This window comes from Erythranthe guttata, chromosome 1 (assembly GCF_056151865.1).
Source record: "Erythranthe guttata isolate IM_541 chromosome 1, IM_541, whole genome shotgun sequence".
Lineage (NCBI taxonomy): Eukaryota > Viridiplantae > Streptophyta > Magnoliopsida > Lamiales > Phrymaceae > Erythranthe > Erythranthe guttata.
In genome coordinates this window covers 8,032,447-8,054,232 of record NC_142533.1, presented here as the reverse complement: position 1 = coordinate 8,054,232, position 21,786 = coordinate 8,032,447, and the positions used below count along the sequence as shown (strand labels likewise).

The window sequence follows — 21,786 nt, the reverse complement described above, 5'->3', positions numbered from 1 at the left end:
GCCGTGAGTGTTTGGAGGCCCCACTTAGATCTTGGACGAGGACTCGGAGATTGAGGACTGAGCCGGAAAATCAACGACCGCCGGAGCAGCCGTCGGAGGAACTTTCGTTTGCAATTCTGTGTGAATTGCTCGGTTTTGTCTCTTACCCTTATTTAATTTTTCCTGCATTAATTAAATAATGTTTTATTCTAGGTTAATTGAGCAATAATATTTTATTCTTAAAATATTGAAATTGTTGCATTCTGCTTATTATTAATTGTTGGTATTGAACTGTTTAGATAATTTATATGGCTGCTTATTGTTAGTACTTTTGTTGCTGATTGTTGCCATTAATTTAATTATTAATTATTGTGTTGATCATATTTTAATTGTGTCTAATAAAATATGAGTATTTTGATTTTGTGTGGTTTGTCTTCTCCGGGCGGATACCCAACACTCGCTCCGCTCCTGCTGAACATTAAACAAAATGAGGGAAGACTTCTTCTGTTTTTTCCAACTAGCAGAGGGGTCTAAGAGCATCGAGCTGAATTCTTCAAAATTGTGAATCACTCTATCGGGCCAATATATTTGGTAGCCAATATATATGATTGTTTTATTATATAGGGTAAATTCCATTTTCCCTCATTTACTTTGGTTGGATATCACTTTACCCCCTTGTACTCTCAATTGCATCGATTTGCCCCCTTGTACTTTGGTTCGATATCAATTTACCCCCTTCTACTCTCAATTCATCAATTTGCCCCCGTGTACTTTAGCTCGATATCACTTTACTCCATTCTACTCTCAATTGCATCGATTTGCCCCCTGTACTTGAAAAATTGTCTTAATATGGCCCTCGCCGTTAGTTTTCAGACCTTTGACCTTAACACCGTTTGATCGAAGTTTGAAAATTACAAAAAAGCCACCCTCCCAGTTTAAATAATTATTAATTAAAAAAAATTGTGGCTGGCGCCGTGGACTATGTTTTCTCGATGTCTTGAATTTTATATTATTTTATTTTTTGTTTTATTTATTTATTTATTTATTTTTTATTTTTTTTTTATTTTTTAATAATTATTTAAACTGGGAGGGATGACTTTTTTGTAATTTTCAGATTTAGATCAAACGGAGTTAAGGTCAAAGGTCTGAAAACTAACAGCGAAGGCCCCATTGAGACAATTTTTCAAGTATATGTGGGAAATCGATGCAATTGAGAGTAGAATGGGGTAAAGTGATATTGAGACAAAGTATAGGGGGGCAAATCGATGAATTGAGAGTAGAAGGGGGTAAAGTGATATCGAACCAAAGTACAAGGGGGCAAATCGATGCAATTGAGAGTACAATGGGATAAAGTAATATCCAACCAAAGTACAATTGGGAAAGTGGAATTTATCCTATTATATATAAAAAAAAATGACCGGAAAAATAGAAAGAAAAAGAAAATGATAACTTGAACCAAAGCAGCCTAGTGGGACTTGGAAGAAGCATCTACGCAATTGTTGGCTAATCAGTATATATATTATAATATTATCTTTTCATATAAAAGAATTGACATATTATTTCAACCGTTGATATACAAGAAAGTCATCTGATCGCACGGTGGAAAACCCTCAGAAGACTGGCTGACCATTTTCGTCAGCACTTTGACCAGAAACATCGTTGCACGCACATTAGAAACAACGCTGGAAACTTCTGTGTGTCAGTGTGTGTGTGTATATATATATATATATATATAGCCAACACTCAAACACACTTTATATTCCACACACTGAAGTCTGAACATCTACTTCTCTTACATATTCAAGAACACAAATACGTTTTCTTTCCCTCTCTAAAATTTACAAATCTCAGATTTATTTATATTAATTTTATTTTATATGGCGAACCCAGATGAATTAGTTTCAGCAATTGATAGAATTAAAATGCATCTTCTGGGAGAATTGTCTCCCCGTGATAACGGTAGCTCAACGACGTCGTTTTCCACTTCTGGATCTGACTACTACATATCGGATCCTGGGTTTTCGGTTTCCGATTATTCCGTCGATTATCAGCAAAATAATTCATTGCTGCCGGTTGTTGATCTGACGACGCCGAGATCGAAGCCGTCGCTGCGGATTGAATTGCCGGCGGCGGTGAACAAGTTTGAGTGGATTGACTTCCAGGAATCGGCAAATCCGGTGGTGGAAGAGGAGCAACCGCAACGGCACTACAGAGGGGTGAGGCGGCGGCCGTGGGGCAAGTACGCGGCGGAGATCCGCGACCCCGCCCGCCGCGGGTCGAGGGTGTGGCTGGGGACTTTCGAAACTGCGGCGGAGGCGGCCAGGGCTTATGATAGAGCCGCGTTTGAGATGCGCGGAAGCAAGGCGATTCTCAACTTTCCACTAGAAATTCAGCGAGAGGAATGCGAGCGGCGGGCGGCGGCCGACATCGGAGGGAAGCGGCGGAGAGATGAGGAGGAAGAAGTTGCAGAAATCAGTCGGCCGAAAATGGTGAAATGTGAGAGTGAGTGGGCCCCGCTTACGCCGTCGTTTTGGCAGTTATCTCCGTATGGGGCAATCCTCAGCTCCTAGTGCTAAGAGATTTGCTTATATTGAAACAAAAAAAATTAGAAATATCCATTTTTTAATTAACAACCAAATTTCACTTTGATCCATATATAGAGGATTATTATTTTATCGATAGAAGATGAGTAATATTAAGACAATGAAGCAAATATTGGTGTACCAGCATCACAAAAACAAGAAAGAGGGATCACGTTTGGACGAATAAATTCTTCCCACCTTTCTTTTTCAGCCAACTTAGAGAGGTTCTGGGCTGCAAAATTTGCATTACGACCTTACAAACTTGAAACGCCATTTCGGCCACAAAAACCAATATCTACGGATACTCTCAATGATGACATTAACATTCCAATCAATGGTGCAGTTTTGATCTTGGATCAAAGAGATTGCGTTTAGACAATTGGATTCAAAAATCAAGAACTTCTTCTTTACATGATCCATGAGCTTGCATGCTTCAAGAAAGGCAATGGTTTCTGCCACAATTGGTTCCAAGCATAAGTGATATGAAGCGTTGGCAAGAAGAATGTTGGATATATTGCGGAAATATATGAACAAGATTAACAAGGAAATAATCGAGGAGCACGTATCTCCTACATATTTTACTCTTGCTAATACATGTTGAATTACAAATACAATCTTACACCTATTTATAAAAATCGAGGCATAAGTAGTACATGCATCATATTAAATATATTCATCATGAATCCTAGATATACATGTATCTAAGTATTCATGTATTTGCCTATTCATGTATCCTATCATACATTGTACATGCATGTGGATACACTTCTAGAAAGTGCATTAATTCCAACAAAGAATTGATCCATTTGCATTTCTAACAATAAATGCAGGAGAGGAGACTCCATTTTTTAAAGTTGCATCGGAATTGGTTTTCAACCAATCTTGTGGTGGAGGTCTCCAGAGTTGGGGAACGAGTTGGTAAGCAGCACCTTTCGGGGGATGACATTGAGCTTTTGGCTTTTCCAATGATCTTCAGCAATGAAGAAAACCCTAGAGACCATCTCCTGCACAGAAGATGCGTGAGAGTCATTGACGAGTTTATTCCTATATATTTAGCCAGATATGATCATATAAAATGGAAACAAAAATAATGAATTCATCGTGGTGGGCATTGGAAGGGAGAGGAAATGGAGCTTTAGTGAGGAAATCAGTGATCCAATTATTAAGGGGTTCAATTTTTAAAATCAATGAATGGGCAAGAAAGGAAAAGATGATCAATAGACTCCAACTCGAAATTACTTACAGGGCAAGACAGGTTAGAGAAAGACTGATGAAGCTCAAACGGACTGTGGTTGGATTGCAGAGAGGGATCATGATTTGAAGTTCTCAAAGATTGATCAATGAGATAGCCACTTTTTGATGTGAACAACCGTGACTTGCAGACAGTTCAGATCAAGGACGTATAATCATGATTTGAGAGATTTGGATCTTCATGAATTCAGTAACAACTTTAGAGGGGAAATGTCAATTAGAAGATTAAGATTCCAAGAAGGATATACAACATTTATTAGATCTTTTACATCACAAACATTAAAAGGAAGACGCGGTGTTTTTTGGTTCAGGGATAAAACCTTTCAGATATGGAATCCAAAGTTCTTCTCAAATGAGGATGTTAGAATTTTGAGAGGTTGTAAAACAAGCACCTTTTAAAATAATGTCTCTTGTTTTTAAACTGTATTTCCTAATCTAAGAGGATGAGGATAGAGCATGAGAGACAGAAAGAAAATTTTAAGTTCTCAAGTATTTAGATTTTAGAATATTGATCCAAATACTATTATATGAGGGAGCTAGTTTCCAAGGCAGTTTAGCAATAAGATCTCGATTCTGACAAGCATTCTATGAAAACCGAGGCCACCAATAGATTTGGGAAGGCAGATGGAGTCCCAACATTTCAACATTAGGGAGTTGCCATTTTTATTTTCATCCCACCAAATCTTTCGCATAGAGGCATCGAGCTTTAGGCAAATATTTATAGGGAGAAGAAAAGTTGACACAGGAAAAGTGGGGATTATCTGAAATCCACATATCTTTGTCAAACGAATTTCACCCTGCATGAACAACATCAAAACGAGAATTATCTAAAATCCACATAGCTTCAACCTTGAAAGGTCTAGGACCACAAGAATTTTCAATACAAGTATTTAGGAGGATATGGCTATGGTTTTAGGCAATAACAGAAATATAGTAGATTCACAAGCCATGCATTTTATTATTCCACGTGAAAAGATTGCCATGAAAACCCAAGTTAATCAAACCAAGGTCATCAAACTCATCAGAGAGACTGTGAGAGGAGGAAAAAGCAAAAGGATTGCCCCCACATTTTTCTGAAATCTTCCGTTAGGAGCCACGAACCAGGAGTCTCAGAAGCAATAGAGTTTATCATGGACCAAAACAAAGATTTACCGGAAGGAGAGCATGGGCATTAGATGCCAGTGAAGAACCAAGGGGTGGAGATTGGATCAGGACGGAATAAATCATAAATGAGAAGGTTATTGTGAGTGATGATTTGAACATTTGAATAAGAGGTCCAAGCCAGAAACAGAAACAGTCCTCCAGATATGTCAATAGAAAGAACAAAAAGATAGTTTGAGAGATTTTGAGAGAGAAAAACTTTAATGATGAAATAAGGGAGAGAGGTTTTAACTTGGCAAATAAACACAGGTTAGGTTTTGAGGAAATGAAAATTTGCCTGAGTGCACAGATTGCCTTAAACTTTGCAAGCCCTAGGCAATTCCAAGAGATTATTTTTATGAATTATCTGCTCAGCCCCTCAGTGGGGCCTACAACATTCTGGTCAAACAGGGTTTGAGATATGGGAGAGATAACCACATAGATTGGCCTTTGATCAGCCCTTCACACAAAGTCAATGAAATTGTCATCGGTAGTGATATCGGTGATGGTGACCGAGCTACTGTACGTTAGTTCTGTGAATAGTTGGAGATCCAGTTAAAGTCCTATTAATGGCAAACACTTTCTTATGCATGGAGAGCATGCACATGGATGAAATGTTGACTTTGGTGTTTGCCTCATGGTCCAGGGAAGGAGATGAAATTGTTCTCTAAAAATGAAGAGAAATGAGGGGTATAAGCTAGGGGATGAGTGTTTGAGGTCATTTGATGGATCAAGTTCAACGGATTGAATTTAGGTCGTTTTAGATTAGAACATTCAGTTTGGGTGTTATACTTGTTAACATCTTGAATATTTTGTGTGAAGGGCTGATCAAAGGCCAGAGTTGGTGTTCAACGAGGTGATGGTTGGGCTTTGGGTTGTCAACTTCAGTAAAGTTAAAAGGATTGAGCATTTTTTTAACCAGACTAGTGCAGTCTTTCTGAGAGATGGGCATATGGGCCTGCTTTAGAGAATTGTATGATGGGGGTTCTTGACTGGAAATAAGATGAAAGATGGGGGTTTGGAGAGAGCACGTTTTCAAATTTGATACACGGACAAAAACGATGCTGTGAAGTCACCAAGTCATACATGTTAGGAACAAGTTTGCAATAATGAATTTTATGACCCAAGAGTCCATAGATAACACATAACTTAGCTAACCTTTAATACTTCAACCCACATGCAGATGAGCTCTCCCCTTGACTTGGAGGATCATATGGTATGTGAAAGGCTTTGAAATATCGAGTTCAATCTGGAAACGGAAGAACTTGTTCTATATATTTTTTAGCAGATGAATGGATGTCTGTTCTGATGAAAGTACCAAGGTTGTTTCCTATGACTATTGTTGTAGAAGAATAACATATGAAGAAAACTCAGAAAAACCAAAAGTCCTACAAGAGTAAGCTCTACTCAATGAAGAGAGAAAAGAGATTTTTTTTCATTTTTTTTTCATTTTTTGTTAGGCTCTAAACCTTATGCAATTAATCAATTACAAACGGAAGAAATGTGTAATATAAACTGATAGATGTATATATATGTATATATATATATATATATTAATTTGGGTGTATTCAATAGCCTAATTAAATTCTTAGTTCAACATATAATTATTATTTAATAATGATTCTATCAAATTAAGTACAAATAATTTTTTTAATCCATAATTTTGAAGCTATGCAATATATTAATACATAAGATCTATTCAAATTTTATTGACTTCTAGCATAAATAATAAATTGGGAAGCGAATCTCATAACCCAATAATAGATTTGTAATAGATTAAACATATTAAAAAAAATATTCTAGTAGGTATTAATCTAAATTGATGCAAAATAAATTAGTCAAGACTTACATAGTAATTCATATGTGATCTAGAACCGTCTTCAATACTTGTACCGAAAGATTTTTGTTGTTGAATTCGAAAAATGAGGAAACACACGAAATCCATCCATACAAACCACCCTGCTTCGACCTGCTCCAGAAATCTTCGACATCTTGATCTTTTTGCTCAATGCAAACCCTGAACTTTGTGCCATCACCGCTTGATGCAAAGGATTGCGTGATAGTGTTTTTTTCCCGATCTCCCAACCTACTCGACAAGGTTAAGTCCGAAGGCTAGTGTCACATTAGTCACTCAAATTTGGGTCACATACTAATTTTAATTTCTAACTGAATTAGAAGTAAGGGCAACCTAAAATGCAATGATATCAAATTTTCGCTCCAGGTTAAATTCACAGACTTCACTATTTTAATTTTCAAAAAAAATTTGAAAACATGGTAAATAGCTGTAGCGAATACTTTTTTGCTCGATAAATCCTAAAATTTACTACGACTCTAAAATTGTCTAGCAGTAAAAGGTACATTTAACCGTATAGAGGACAACAATAATAGCGTTAGTCAAAATTGTCCAGGATTCTAATGTACCGGTGTTATTCATTAATTATATATTTGCAAAGGCAGATATTCATCCAAGGTATGCATCAACTTTATCCTCTTATTATTAAAAAAATGAAATGGATTAAGGAAGAAACGAAATGGACTGTTAATAATTTTGAAAGTTGTTAAGATTTATTTTTGAAATCGATTTCACTGGGGAAATGCATCAACTATAATTATTTTTTAATCAGGATCACTTGATAAAGGTAGGTCATGTTTGTTTGATTGGGGAGATTAGCACAAAATTTGCTAAATATTAAAATTTAATTTGATGTTTGGTTAGTTCTGTTATTTTATGGGTCAACTTGCCAAAATAATTTTGTCACGGCTTATCATGATTAATAGGAGACAACTAATTGGACATTGACAACTCCAATAAAATTATTTTGATATAATTAGATGCATAAATGTTAGAATTATCCTGATTTTATCTCTATATCACAATAAAATATTCAATTATTTTTTTAAAAAAATTATTATAAAACAAAAATAAATTAAATTCGAAAAAATAAAGAAAAAAAGGATTCAAAAAATTAAAAAAAAAATTAAAAAAAAAAAAAAAAAAGAAGAAGAAAAAAAATTGAAAATAACATACTAAGCTATGAATGAGGTTATTAATAAAAACATATTAATGAAAAAAAAAAAAAAAAGTGCAATAGCGTAACGTCCAGTAGACTATTTTAAATTGCTTATAGTGGATTTTAATATATTATCTCTAATTTGAATTTTGAACAAAAGCAGCATAGTGAGCTTGGAAGAAGAAGTATCGACGCAATTGGCTAATTCATTAAATAATTTTCTACAAAAAGACAACGTGTTAAAAAGACACATAATCACAACCGTACAAAACCGCTGACCAAAAAAAGTCATCTAATCCAACGGCTAGAATCAATCAAAGGAATGGCTCAACATTTTCGTCACCACTTTGACCAAAAACAACCTAGAGGAACAACCCAAGAAGCCTCTTTCTTTTTCCAAACTATATATATATACGGATACCCAAACATTTTCCACTCTTATAATTTATCACTCTTAATTAGATAATATTTTTCCGCTCTCTAAAATTTATTTTTAATGGCAAACCCAGATGAAGTTTCCGCCATTCAAAGAATTAGTATCTATTTATTGGGGGAATTTTCTCCTCGTGACCTAGATAACGGTGGCGCCACCGCCGCCGCCGCCGCAACCAGCTTCACTGATTCGCCGGCTTCTTGTTCTGAATCCGATTTGATTTCTGATTCACGTCTGTCGATTTCGGATTATTTCTTCGATTTTGAAGAAAATGAACGGTCGGTTATTGATCTCACTACGCCGAGATCGAAGCCGTCGCTGCGGATTCAAGTGCCGGCGGTGAAAAAGTTTGAGTGGATCGAGTTCAGGGAATCCGGTGAGGGGAACTCGGTGGTGGAGGAGGAGGAGGAGCGGCACTACAGAGGGGTGAGGCGGCGGCCGTGGGGAAAGTACGCGGCGGAGATACGCGATCCCGCCCGGCGCGGGTCGAGGGTGTGGCTGGGGACATTCGAAACTGCGGCGGAGGCGGCCAGGGCTTACGATAGAGCCGCCTTTAAGATGCGTGGAAGCAAGGCGATTCTCAACTTCCCGCTGGAAATTCAGCGGGCGGCGGATGAGGTCGGAGAGAAGCGGCGGAGAGAGGAGGAAGAAGTTGACGGAGCTAGTCGGCCGAAAACGGTGAAATGTGAGACGGCGGTGAAGTGTGAAATGGGGGGGGAGTGGGGGCCATTGACGCCGTCGTTTTGGCAGTTATCTCCACATCACCCTATTCTCATCTCCTAGTTCATCACCATACGAATATTTTTTTATTTTTTTTTTATTTGAGAAAAACGATACAAATATTATATGTACTAAGTTGCATTTGTATATCAAATTGTAATTTTTTTAAGAAAAAAAAGAAAAAAAAAAAAAGAATATTTTAGAATTGTACAAACCAAACATAATTAAATCAACCACTATATGTTTCATCATATTAATCTAAAATTTTAGACCAATAGATATAGATACATCTTCGTGGTATCAACTAGCTGAGCATTTCGTGGAATAATAATGGGACTTTGTTTGATATTTGGTATCCGGATCCGCAAATATTATATTACTATAGTTTATTCTAGTTTTTCTTTTCTTTTAGGGAATATTTTTTTGTTGGATGTCCCGAGGTCCAATAAAATAATTGGGTTTTCATTACATTATTTAATCTTATCTTAGCTAATCTTATCTTGGCAACCAAACAAGGGTTAAGTGTATTGACTAATTATTTTTGTCATTTTTGCGTATTTCAGCTCCTAGCAGTCGAACTCGTTGCTTTGGATACTAGACTTTCTCACATTTTTCAGCGTCAAATTACTAGAGTTTGGGTCGAATTAGGCATGCATTAGCCAACTTCGAGTGTTAGACTGGATTTAGGGTGTTAGACTGAACTAACTTGTACCTTCACTATAGTGGAGCTTTTTCTTCTTGTTCAACTAAACATTGATGTACTTGATTTTTATTTAGGGGTCTTATGATATAGATCCCTGGTGACAAAACTAATTATAACTAAATACAAGCTCAACTAAACTTTTGTTTCACATCCTTTATTAAATTCATTCCAAAAATGCTCTTCCACACACAAATTTGAATTTGTTAAAAGTAAAATTCAAACTGCATTTATCTTTTTATTATGCATTTAAATCTTCATTTTTTCATCTGATAATATATTTTATTTTATGTTTACCGACTTGGTCATCTTTATTTTTTTCGTTTTTCACTCTAGCATTTTTTAACATTTTATTGAAAATTATTTAACATTTTATTGAAAATTACGAAAAAATAATTTTTCGTAAAAACAAAGGCAAATGATAGATTATTAATGTTTTGTGTAGATATCTTAATAATTTATTCTTACAATCATAGAAATTAAAATCCATCTTAGCTACTAAATATATTCAACGAACGCGTACCATGATTTTGTGTGTCATCCTATTATTTTCATCATGTTGAGATGATTTTGAATGGGTAAAAATCACGAAGTTGACAAAGTTGAGGGCATTAATGAAAATGTAAAATAAGTCTCAATCCCATGTGAAATTTGTTTAATTTGTTGACTTTTACAACCAAAACAAATCTCCACCGGGTAATACGATTTGGTCACTTCTTTCAACCAGCCTTTGTACATACTTTTATGTTTGTATGTCAAGTTGTTATGACTCTGTCTTTTTTGTCGTGGCATAGAATACAAGTCATCGGTCTATGTTCACATATCTCTTATTTGATTTGCATATAATATAAATCAAAGGGACTTGTTATTTGCTACATGGTTTTTGCTAGTTTGCACTGCAACAGGAATTCAACAATTTCAAACTTTTTCCCTTTAAAATTCTCTCTAACCCTCATAAACTCTCCGAAACATTTGAAAATCATTCAAGTTTCCGGCATTCAATCCGTCACTTACTACTCTCGATTATGATAATGTTTTAGTGGTTTACTTCATTTCAATTAATTTATTTACGGGATAGTTAAGAAATGTAGGTTTAAGATTAAATTTAGGAGTTCGAAAAAAAAAATTGAATCTGATGTGGTTTTGGTGCTCTACACATGAAAAATCCAAGAAGTTGACATTTTTTGTGCTCTAGACCACAAAACTTTCAAAAAAATGGAATGTTTCGTGCTCTGGAGCACAAAAACTTGAAATTCTTGGGGTTTCCGTGCCCCATATCACGAAACCTTCAATATTTTTGAAAGTTTTCGTGCTCTAGAGCACAAAATGTTCAAAAATGTTGCAGACAAAAGTAATCTCAAAAGTTCGATCGTAATAGGGGCGGCAAATATCATATCAGTGATTGTATCACCGACTTTATTTCGTCGATGCCAGTATTCATATACACTTCTTAAAGTTATGCATAAAGTGGTGCCCCCCCTCAAGTTGATGTAGACATGTTTTATGGACGGCGTTGTCTCCGAATTATCCTTTCTCAAGCTATCCATAATTAATGGCGGTTTCACGAGGCTCTTTCTCAATAATTTTACTACTTCATATTGATATGTCAAACGACTACTCGGACCTTGTCCGGCAGGATACGGCCGATGATTGGATCCATCATATCGATTCACACTACCGTATAATCGGAACAGACATCCATATACCTCAGCGTTTCTAGACTTCTCTAAATCAATTCGTTTTTGTCGTCCATGTCCAAACATATGACACGTCAATACCTGCTAAGTCTTTTTAGCCCTTGAAGCACATACCAACCGATGACTTTGACTAGCGGCGGTGTTTTTGGCACATTTAATAAATGTTTCCCTACTTTCGCACGCAGTATCCACAACAAAAAATGACCATAATCCTCAAATTCGAACATGTCCAAAGAAACATCATAATACAAGTTGTCATCATCTTCTTCGTCTGTTTAATAAATGTATTATTTTTTTCGAAAGATTCTAACATTGGTTATTTTTGCTTGATGTTACAAAAATTAGCAAAATAACATTTTAAATTACTATAGATACAATATATATATATTATCATAATTTTTTATTGGTTTAATAATGATATTATTACTTAATTGTTTTTCTTAGTGCCATATGTTTGGTTTAATGACTTTTCTATGTATAGGACATTCGACAAGTTACATCAACATTGAAATCTAAGGTGGGTTTTGTACATGTTACATCTGAAAAATATACTGAGTGATTTTGCAGCCATAATGCAACGCTGCTTGGTGATAAATACAGAGAATGTGATAAATTTTATATGGGATGTGATAAATGTTGTTCGAGCTTTAATAATACCGTTACGATTTCAAATGTGATTTTGATCATTTTTAATTCTAAATTTTGTAAAACCCGAAAAATAGAATTTGTAGTATTCTGAGTTAGTTTTCAAATCCAACTTGAATCACCAAAATTGGATGTCGGACGAGAAAGATATACATGAATCAATGGATACTGCCCACAACTTTGATGCATTGAGGTATCTAAAATTCAAAATGTGACTCATTCATGCATAACTTTGTCACACGGCCTCCAATCTAGTGGATTTAAGTTGGATTAGAAAGCTAACCCAAAGGACTATAGTTTTCGTGTTTCGAATTTTGCCAAAATCAAAATAGAAATATGTCAAAATCAGGTTCGAAGTCAAAACGGCATTAGTAAAGTTGAAACGACATTGAACATTTCAGTTTTTATAAAGAGTATCAAATTAACTTTTCAAAAAAAATACGTAAATATTTTTGTTCGAGGTTTTTAACATTTAATAACGATCAATAAATTAATATCTTACATTGGGTGAAATATTTCTACATTATTGCTAAATCAAAAAAAATTATTTAATTTACTCAAAAAAAAATTTATTTAATTATCATAAGTTTTCAATATTCTATAATAGTTAATTTATTATTTTACTGTTTTTCTATAGTATGTGTAAACTGTTGAGAGTTTTCAAGATTTTGAACTATTTATTTTAGTTTTCGTAACTGTAAAGATGATTCAATCACTATTTTCATATTTAAGTTAATTTTTAATATTTTATTTTTCTGAGATACATAAATTTTCAAATAACAAGTGAAAAGCATCTTGATCCAATCAATTGAGCTCCATGAAATTCATGGGGCATTCCTTCATGCACTGTTACAACTATCTATTACTCTATTTGATGCAGAAGATCGAGTCTTATATGTACGATAGAATGTTGACCCGCGTCGCCAACTCCATTTTCTTATTTCGTACAATTCATTCTTGTTAACCCCGCTAACTCGACTTCCTCTTTTAAAGAAGACCTCAAAAATTCATTAAATCGACCATCCATTTATTTCAAACACTTGAAAAAACCACAAATCGAAATTCAGACCAGAACTTCTGATTTCATGCAGAAACCACTACAATTCTCAATACTTGCTCAAAATTAGTATTCTTTCCAAGAAACTGTTTCCTGAAGAAAAGTCGATATCTTCTATCCTATAGACAACCTAACATCCTCGAAAATATATTTTTACCATAATTTACTATTTAATAAATTACTTCAGATAAAAGTAAAGATACCAAAAAAGAACAAAAAAATCCTTCATGCTAAAACTGATGCTACTTTCTCTACTTGATCCCCACGCAATTCTTGGAAGTGAATCTCTTCAATCTCCTATCTCACGTTTTCGTTTTACTTTTTTTCCCTTTTTATCCCATGTTCGAATTTTCTATTCTGAACAAGCATTCTTTTCGCAGAGGTGAATCTGTGAAGATGGCTCTAATAAAATCTTCCACCTGCAAGAAAAAAAAAAAACAAAACAAAACAAAAAAAAAAGAGAAAAGCTAGTAATTTACCTGTATATTTTTTTCTTCATGCGAATTTTTAATATGCATTATTGGCAAAATTTCATTAAAATTGACATTCCGTATTGTGTATTCATACCTCTGATGGTGTGAAATTACAATCAGCAAGTTCACCACTCTCCCAGGCAGCAGTAATCAACTTCAAAGGCATGTCCAAAAGTTCTAGAAGGAATAGACATACAAATATGTAATTAAGATTTGCGCATATTAACGGATATTAACAAATATATGATAGAAGAAAATACCAGCCAATTTTCTCAACTTCCGAATTGATAATATAAAATATTCCCTTTCCTCTATGGCCTCTTGTGCCGTTCCGCTCAAGTCAACAGCCAACAGAGGTTCCAGTAAAGATGAGAGATGCTCAAACAACAATTGAATCAGTCTTTGAAGCTGCATATATATATCATATATATATATATAGGTTGAGAGAGAGAGGTTTCAGCATAGCAGTTGTATTTTGGGGATAAATTAATTTTTAGTCCCTTCAGTTTACCTCGATTTCACATGTGGTCCTTATTCACAAAAAAAAAAAAACATAGTTAATCCCTCGTGTTTCAAAAATTTAACACTCTCAGTCCTTTCCGTCAATTTTCCGTTAGTTCCTAACGGAATCAAGCATGTGACCATCACTGTCTTAACTCACGAAGCAACGGTAAATTCACGGGAATGACCAAAAGTGTTGTTGAAACATGAGGGACCAAATGTGTTATTTATGAACCTGGGGGACCAAATGTGAAATTGGTGGAAACTTGATGGACGAAAACTGTAATTTTCCCGTTATATTTTGTCGAAAAAAGTTTTACTGGTCACATACCTGCATTGTTTCTTCAGCCGCCATATCATCTAGGAGAAGTATTTCTTTTGCAATTCTTGAAAATACAACCTCTAGAATCATAGTCATACTCTGCTCATAGACTGAAGGAAGTAATAGAGGCTCCCAGATGATGTGTACTTTCTCGACTATGAATGCAACCTTACAAAAATCAAGGGAACCTCAGCAAAAGTGACTCATATTTTAGTTTGAGAGAGGAGATCTAAAATGCAATCTTTGATGAAACCTGGTCGATACAAAACTTGGCAGATTCGAATTGTTTCATCTGATGGGTATTTTGAAATCCGTACGCTCCATCAATAGCCTACTAGATCATCAAAATGCGGCATAACCAGATATAAAAGTTTGGCTTCGACAACGAAGATATCACATAAAAGCACGTATGCATTTTTGTTGGCAAAAAAATGTACCTGATTCAAGTTATATATAACAAGCTGAACTTGTCGTTGCAAGACTTCTTCAGCCATGAGTTGAAACCTTGGAGCCAAATCAACAAATACAGCTAGTTCCTTCACAGAACTCGGAAAGTATGGGCGATACTGAAATATCAGAAAGGGGAGGCATTACTATGTCGATAAAATACATGTGCTTCAAATAAATAAGTATCATAATGTCATTTCCATTTCGTTTGATAAAACCTATTACACGTCAAATAAAGACAATAAAAACACAAGGAAACAAAAGATGCTGCAATGCAATGCCTGATAGAAAACATATGGTATAATCATTGCAGACAAACGAAACAAATACACATAAAAAGAAGGCAAGAAGCATAACTAGAGAACAATATTCAAATTCCAAAATCATGAGTAACCCCATTACCATATGAGAGGCCACAATATTAAAAACCTTGAAAATCTACAAAATTAGTAGCTGTTTCTTTACAAAGTACGTCAACAGCTGCCCTAAATGAAGAACTGCATTCTTACGAAGGTACTTTTGATCCTTTCATTGCCAGAAATGTCTTGCCTATAAGTGTTTTTCTACTATTGTCGAATTTCTAATCAGTAATTTTGAAAGAAAAACTATGACGTATAATTTAGATATGTGAACATCAACTAGGTAAGTCAGGGAGGAAATGAAGAAATCAAGTTTGGGTAAAAGAGAGAACTTATCTCAGAACAGAAAGAAAAAAATAAATTATAAATTATTCCTCAAAAACCAAAAGTCTGTTGCTTCTGGAATGAAATGGCTATGGTAACAACAATATCGGAACAAAATTATAGGAACCTTTTCATAACTGATGCTAGTATGGCAGGATGCAGTTCGTGTGATTACGAAATAATACATATCTAAAATAATACAAAAATCGTGAACCAACATTATTGAGGAGGCATATAATCCAATCATGCATACCTCAAATGCGAGCCCGAGAATCTCCTGAGATAGGTAAAGACAGTCGTTATGAATAAGAACAGCAGCCTGGTTTATGGAATCAAGCTGCCTTTGAAGCTACAGAAATTGAAGGAAGTACGTCATTATATTAATCACATTTCGCAAATAGATCATTTCAACATCATCTCCAGTATTCTCAGAGGATGAATTGAAAGACTTAATTAAATCTAGCATAGTAGGAGCCTTATAAAATCTTAAAGTTCGTAGCCCTTCGTTCAATTGCCTTATGCACTAACCTTCACGGGTATGATAGCTTCGTAAAGAACTAGAGCATTTCTGGCAGTGTGATAGAATTCCAACCCCACTTTTGGAGGTAACAGGCACACATCCTGCATGAGCCACTCTAATTAGAATGATATTCTCAAAATGTGTGAATAGAGCTTGAAGATAAATGATATTTATACACAGAACACGCGCACACATGCATATACACGAAGGAATTCCAAATGCAAAATTGTTGAAATGCATGTTAAAAGAAGAAATTCAAAACGCTCGGTTGACTACTAGAATGTCAGATTTCAGTTGCTGAAAATTCAACGCTATGTGAAATAGACTTATTGAATCGAAAACAGTGAGGTTCATGTTAATGGAGCATTGACTGCAGTTTGATGCTACTGCACGAGTGGTCTCTTTTCCTTTGTGGAACCAACTCATCACATTTTTCAAATTGTTATACACATGGAGAATGCCAAATTATCCTAGATATTGTCTCCTTACATTGACTGGAGACCCAAATACTCGACAACAATAGGGACACTTACCCAAACACCCCCTTAAAACATGATTATCAGTACGTTAAACTTAAAATGAGTTCAACTCTATTATAACATGCGACATGAGAGTTTTTATCACTGTGTGAAAGATTAGAATCCTTGATAAATCGCCGACTAAAGTGAAAAGTAAGAGCCTTGAGCAGAAAATGGATGTCAGCATTGCATTTGACTAACCGTAAGTGTTTGATGCACAAGCTCCATAAGTTGTCTGGCTGCTTCAGACACCACACATTTCTCGGATGAGAACAGCAAAACAACATGATTAGCGATATTTTCGGCGTGCTCTTCCTTATTTATCCCCGATTTTTTTGTAATATAGTCCTGCAGGAAAATATGTTACTCAATGGTAAAAACAAGAACAAAGATAATAAATACAACAGTTAAGCATGCACTCACTTGAGGAAGGCTGAAATTACATTGTAGAAGCAAACTTCTGGCCTTAGCCAAAATCTGGATTTTCTTTCTTGATGCAAAGTGCACCTCAACATTGTCGGCAAATTTGCTCAGTTTTTCATCCTTGCCGTCAGATGGAGATATGAACATAAGTTCCCTTAAGGCCGTCTCAAAGTCAATAGTGAGTTTCCTGATCTCCTGAAACTCGGCCAGTTTGGAAGCATCATCCGGTACAACCTGAATGAGGGACAAATGTATGAAATCGAGAAAATCCAATTTGGAAAACGTTATACATCTTTTTAACTTTTTTTTTAAAAGAAGGGAGAACTGGAGAAGTAGTCCATGTGTCCTGAATTTATTACTCACATTTCCTTTTAGGACATTTCCTTTTAGGACATTTCCTGAAGTAAGGTTATGTCTGGAGTACTTAACACAAAATGGATTCACAGTTTTTAGGAGAAAACACATATTGCTTTTAATATATTCAGTTCCTACAGAAATTCAAAAACAACCCTCAACTCTATTACCAGGAGAATGCTGTAGAAATACATAAAACATAACACCTCCTTAACTCTTGTCTGAAACTTCTAGCCATGCCAAATTATCCTCATAATTCTTGGACAGAAAAGAGTATAACATTATTGTTCACCAGGTAAAAACTTCTTAGAATTATAATAATGATATCCATGCTACTGAAAAACAAGGAAAATGTTATACAAGAATAGTTGTTAATGTACCGTACACAACGTTGAGCATCAGGCTAGTAGTAGTATATGACTAAGGTAATAAACCAGTCCTAGAGTAGCTAAGTGACTGCGAGAACAAATCCTGTTGTTAGTCCATCAAGCACAATACCTGCTTTCTCACTGTATAAATTGGCCAGATGACCTAGCAAATTTGCTGAAACTAGCGGCCGTATCTGAAGGATGCCCTTCAATGGTGATAGGAGAAGTTGTTTGCAGTTTCTAACAGCTAGTCCAATATAACATGACATACAGGATGGTGCTTTGGGGAGTATCTTAGAGAAACCACTAAGAATTCCTAATATTGAGAAGTGAGAAGAGAAGAACTATAAGGCAGTTCAAGAAAAATAACAACAAACCTTAGAAAGGAAATTTGAAATTATCATATCCGACATCCTTGACCAAGTTAATCTTCCAAAACAGCACATCCAAGAACCATCGCGAAAACACAAGAATTTGTTGACGAATTCAATGATCTGAACAATGTAAGAGTACATAAGTTCACCATCCACCTTGCTACCCTGTAGACATGAAAGATTGGTCGGTCAGAAATATAAAAATTTCAAAGGCATGAGCATATGGTTTTGTTTCATTCAATTAAGTAGTACAAATACAAATGCACAAGGTATAATCATGGATGCCAAATTCATAATATGCACCTTAGGATCAACAGATGGAACCATTTTAAGAACTGCCTCTGAGACATGCCCCGATTCATGATTCGTTTCTTCTGTAAATGAAGGAGTTGCGCTACAAGTGATTATTGGAGTAAGAGCGTATTTAGTAATCAAATCTGCAACTTTCGCAAGCCCATAGTCGAGGATGTCAGCAACCTACAGAAACACCAATAACACATCGCTGAGAAATTCATCCATAAGAAATGAAATGAAGAATATATCCGGAATTTATAATGAAGTTTAAATTGGTAACAGGTCAATGTTAACTCACATTCAGTGCCTGCAAAACCGTGTAGAGCTCTAGCCCATCAATTCCGTCGATACTCAACTCGTGCTTTATATGAACTGCATTACCTTCTTCCTCAAACTGCACAGCACTCTCCATACACCTCAAGAGAAAATCTTGAATCTACATCCAAATCGAATTGCTCTAAAAAACAATCATAAAAATTCAACAGTATCACCATTGTATTACTGGTCATTTATCCAAAATAGTAAGTTCCAGAATTCAATTTTGCCATAAACAAAGCAAAAGTTAAATTTACAGTACTAATCTTTTGTTCTGCTCCACACATCAAACTAGCAAACATGAACTGATCAAGTCCAGTAGGAGAAGTTGACATATTGCAAAGCAAAACACTACTTAATAAGTAAAACCACTGGGATCCATTCAGCAATAAGAGAAACATAATCTTGTCTTAACCGAAGGTTTGTTAAGTGATCAAAAAGAAATCCGTTCACATTTCAAAGCCATTCAAAAGTTCAAAATAATTCTTATTTGCCCACAGAAATTTTATTTTGCAGAAATTTTATTTTGCTTGCTTAACCCTGAGACAAAGGGCTACAAATGTTATAATCGTAATTCATCCTCGTTTCTAACTAAGGCACAGCCATGTTTCATGGAAACTCCAAATCTCAATATGTAAACAGAACATAAAGAAAGTAGCTATACATATTTCCACTTTAGGTAAACCATATGTAAATTTTATATATGCCTTAACAAAGTCCACATATTTTTCTAATTCAATTCAATTGAACGTATAGTTTGTGAGAAAAATTCAAAATATTTAAAACCCCTAACTAAATAACACTGAAGCAACTTGCACTTAATGTATCTATGTTTGTTGTATCAAGTCTAATTCGTAGAATTGGGCCCTTCATTGGAAAAGTAAATATCAATTTGATTTCTTTCAGCATTCAACATTTTCATAAAAGCGTAGAGGTAAAAAAGATTCCCCGTCCAGTGAACTATATCAGTCATTCAAGTTAAACAACCCTCATCTTTGGTTAATCACCTAATGAATGCGAAAAAAACTGGAAACCAGAGAGGATAGTACAACGATGATAGCACAAATGTAATGAAGCTGACTTCTCTCATCCATTCCTACACCCTATATTATTTCCTACCTAGTCTTCTACATAAACGTTATTTGTAGCTAGCATAAGAAATGACACTACAACTAAACTATGCAACGATTGTTTTAAGTCATTTACGTTTCTTAAGAATCAAGAATAATAATGTAACTGATCATGCAAATTGTTCGCATGCATCCTGGAACATTCTAGTATACCTTAAACATATCTGGCATGGATAAAAATGAGGGTACTGATACATGACACAGTAAATATCAAAATTATGGGACAATACCAACCGCAGTGGCGGAGTCCAACATTCTCGAATCCCTATTTTTTAAATAAGATTTAAAAAAATTCGTGTATAATTAGCATGATCCTAGATTAGCAATAAAATGTATAAAATTATTGGAGTAACAAAACACCAAAGATGCCTTCGATTTTTACTGTCAGCATGCTTCCTATATCTATTGTATTTCGAGATGCTGGCTTTGATGAGGTCAATTACTGAGGATCGAACGGATCAGGTGAGCCCTTGTTGGCTTATATTTTTTCTTGTTAGTATGCATGTTTAATTTTTTTTTTGGGAGCAACTAAAAATGATGATTCTCCTATGTACAGTTCATACAAGTTCTTGAGAAGGAACTAGATGCAGTAGTGAAGGATAAAGAAGAATATATAATGGACTTCTCTGAACTGCGTTCTTGTTCGTCTATCTTGTACTTGCAGTTTCTTATACATCTTGTCACATAAATTTTCAATGTTTATTCAAATTAAGCACTTAACTTTGGTTAATCACTTAATAGAATGCCTAAAAATTGGAAAACAGAATGAAGGAAGGAATTCCCCAACATAACACCATAATCTAGAATAATTCTACATCAAATCAGTTAGCAATTAACTTAATCAATAATAAATTAAAGGATAATAAACTTAAATTACCTCATCAAAACAGTCAGTCCATTGCTTTTTCAGAATACCATACACCGCCGGATCGCCTTCAACGGCCGCTTCGGAATCAGAATTGCCCTTCAATCCAACTGCTTCCTTCAGCTCCCTCAACCCCTCCGCCGCCTCCACCACCCTCCCATTTTTCATATCATCCCTAACCACCCCAAACTTCCTATCTAATTCCAAAACAGCCCCAACAAAATCGAGGATTTCCTTTTTCTCCCTGGCCTCGCGCCGCTTGTCAACAATCTCTCGAATGATCCTCTCGACATCAGCCTCGATTGGCTGATCGGAAATGAGATTGAGGAGGGATACGATGTCGGCGGAGAGGTGGTCGGACTTGGAAACGACGTCGGAGCACTGAGAGAAGAGAGAGGAGAAGTCGGCGTGGTGGGAGAGGAGGTAGGATTGGACGGTGGATTTGATTCGGAGGGAGTGGGCGTCGAGGCGGGAGATGAGGAGGCGGAGATCCGGCGCCGACAGAGGGGAAGAAGGGGATTCCGACGAAGAGAGAAGATCTTTGACGTTGATCGTGTCGAAGAGAACGTCCATGAATCCACCACTGTATATGCACTGGAGTGATTTTTGGAGAACCCACGTTTGAAAATTAATTTCGTCAAGAAAAATTGATCCTGGATTAAGTTTTGGGGGAAAATTAGCAATCAATTCTCTAGACGTGGTGCATAATCTATGAATCAATGTTAACAAACGGGGACCGGACCGGTTGGTCAGACCGGTTAAACCGAGAACCGTCATCTATCACATCGATTCGATCCAACATTTAAACTCGAGGAAAAACGTGAACCGGGGTCGATCTGCAATGACAGGGGAAAACTTCGGTTGAACTGGAACAAACTAGTTAAAACCGGTTGCGTAGCAAATATTGAAAATAATCATAACAAAAAACGAAAATAAAAAATACATAGAAATACTGTAATGATTTGTGCAGGCACCTTTTCTTCA

The 21,786-nt window shown here is 35.6% G+C and overlaps 2 protein-coding genes and 1 pseudogene across 3 annotated transcripts; 2 read left to right on the top strand and 1 right to left on the bottom strand.

Annotated features, from left to right (window-relative positions):
* The first annotated feature begins 1,718 nt into the window (after positions 1–1,718).
* LOC148772761 (ethylene-responsive transcription factor 6 pseudogene) lies at positions 1,719–2,692 on the top strand (annotated as a pseudogene). Its single transcript, XR_016031692.1, has one exon. The product of XR_016031692.1 is annotated as an ethylene-responsive transcription factor 6 pseudogene (transcript).
* A 5,695-nt stretch (positions 2,693–8,387) lies between these two features.
* Positions 8,388–9,321, top strand: LOC105948604 (ethylene-responsive transcription factor 6). Its single transcript, XM_012971823.2, has one exon. It carries the CDS (start codon positions 8,460–8,462, stop codon positions 9,177–9,179), a length of 720 nt encoding a protein of 239 aa, XP_012827277.2. The 5' UTR covers positions 8,388–8,459; the 3' UTR covers positions 9,180–9,321.
* Positions 9,322–13,164: 3,843 nt separating this feature from the next.
* Positions 13,165–21,521, bottom strand: ATZW10 (centromere/kinetochore protein, putative (ZW10)). Its single transcript, XM_012971891.2, has 14 exons — positions 20,815–21,521; positions 18,791–18,928; positions 18,502–18,675; positions 18,202–18,363; positions 17,103–17,336; positions 16,881–17,027; positions 16,170–16,262; positions 15,895–15,990; positions 14,949–15,077; positions 14,765–14,842; positions 14,521–14,679; positions 13,949–14,096; positions 13,783–13,865; positions 13,165–13,634 (listed from the first exon to the last, which is right to left on the bottom strand). Exons 1-14 carry the CDS (start codon positions 21,373–21,375, stop codon positions 13,548–13,550), a joined length of 2,289 nt encoding a protein of 762 aa, XP_012827345.2. The 5' UTR covers positions 21,376–21,521; the 3' UTR covers positions 13,165–13,547.
* Positions 21,522–21,786: the final 265 nt, after the last annotated feature.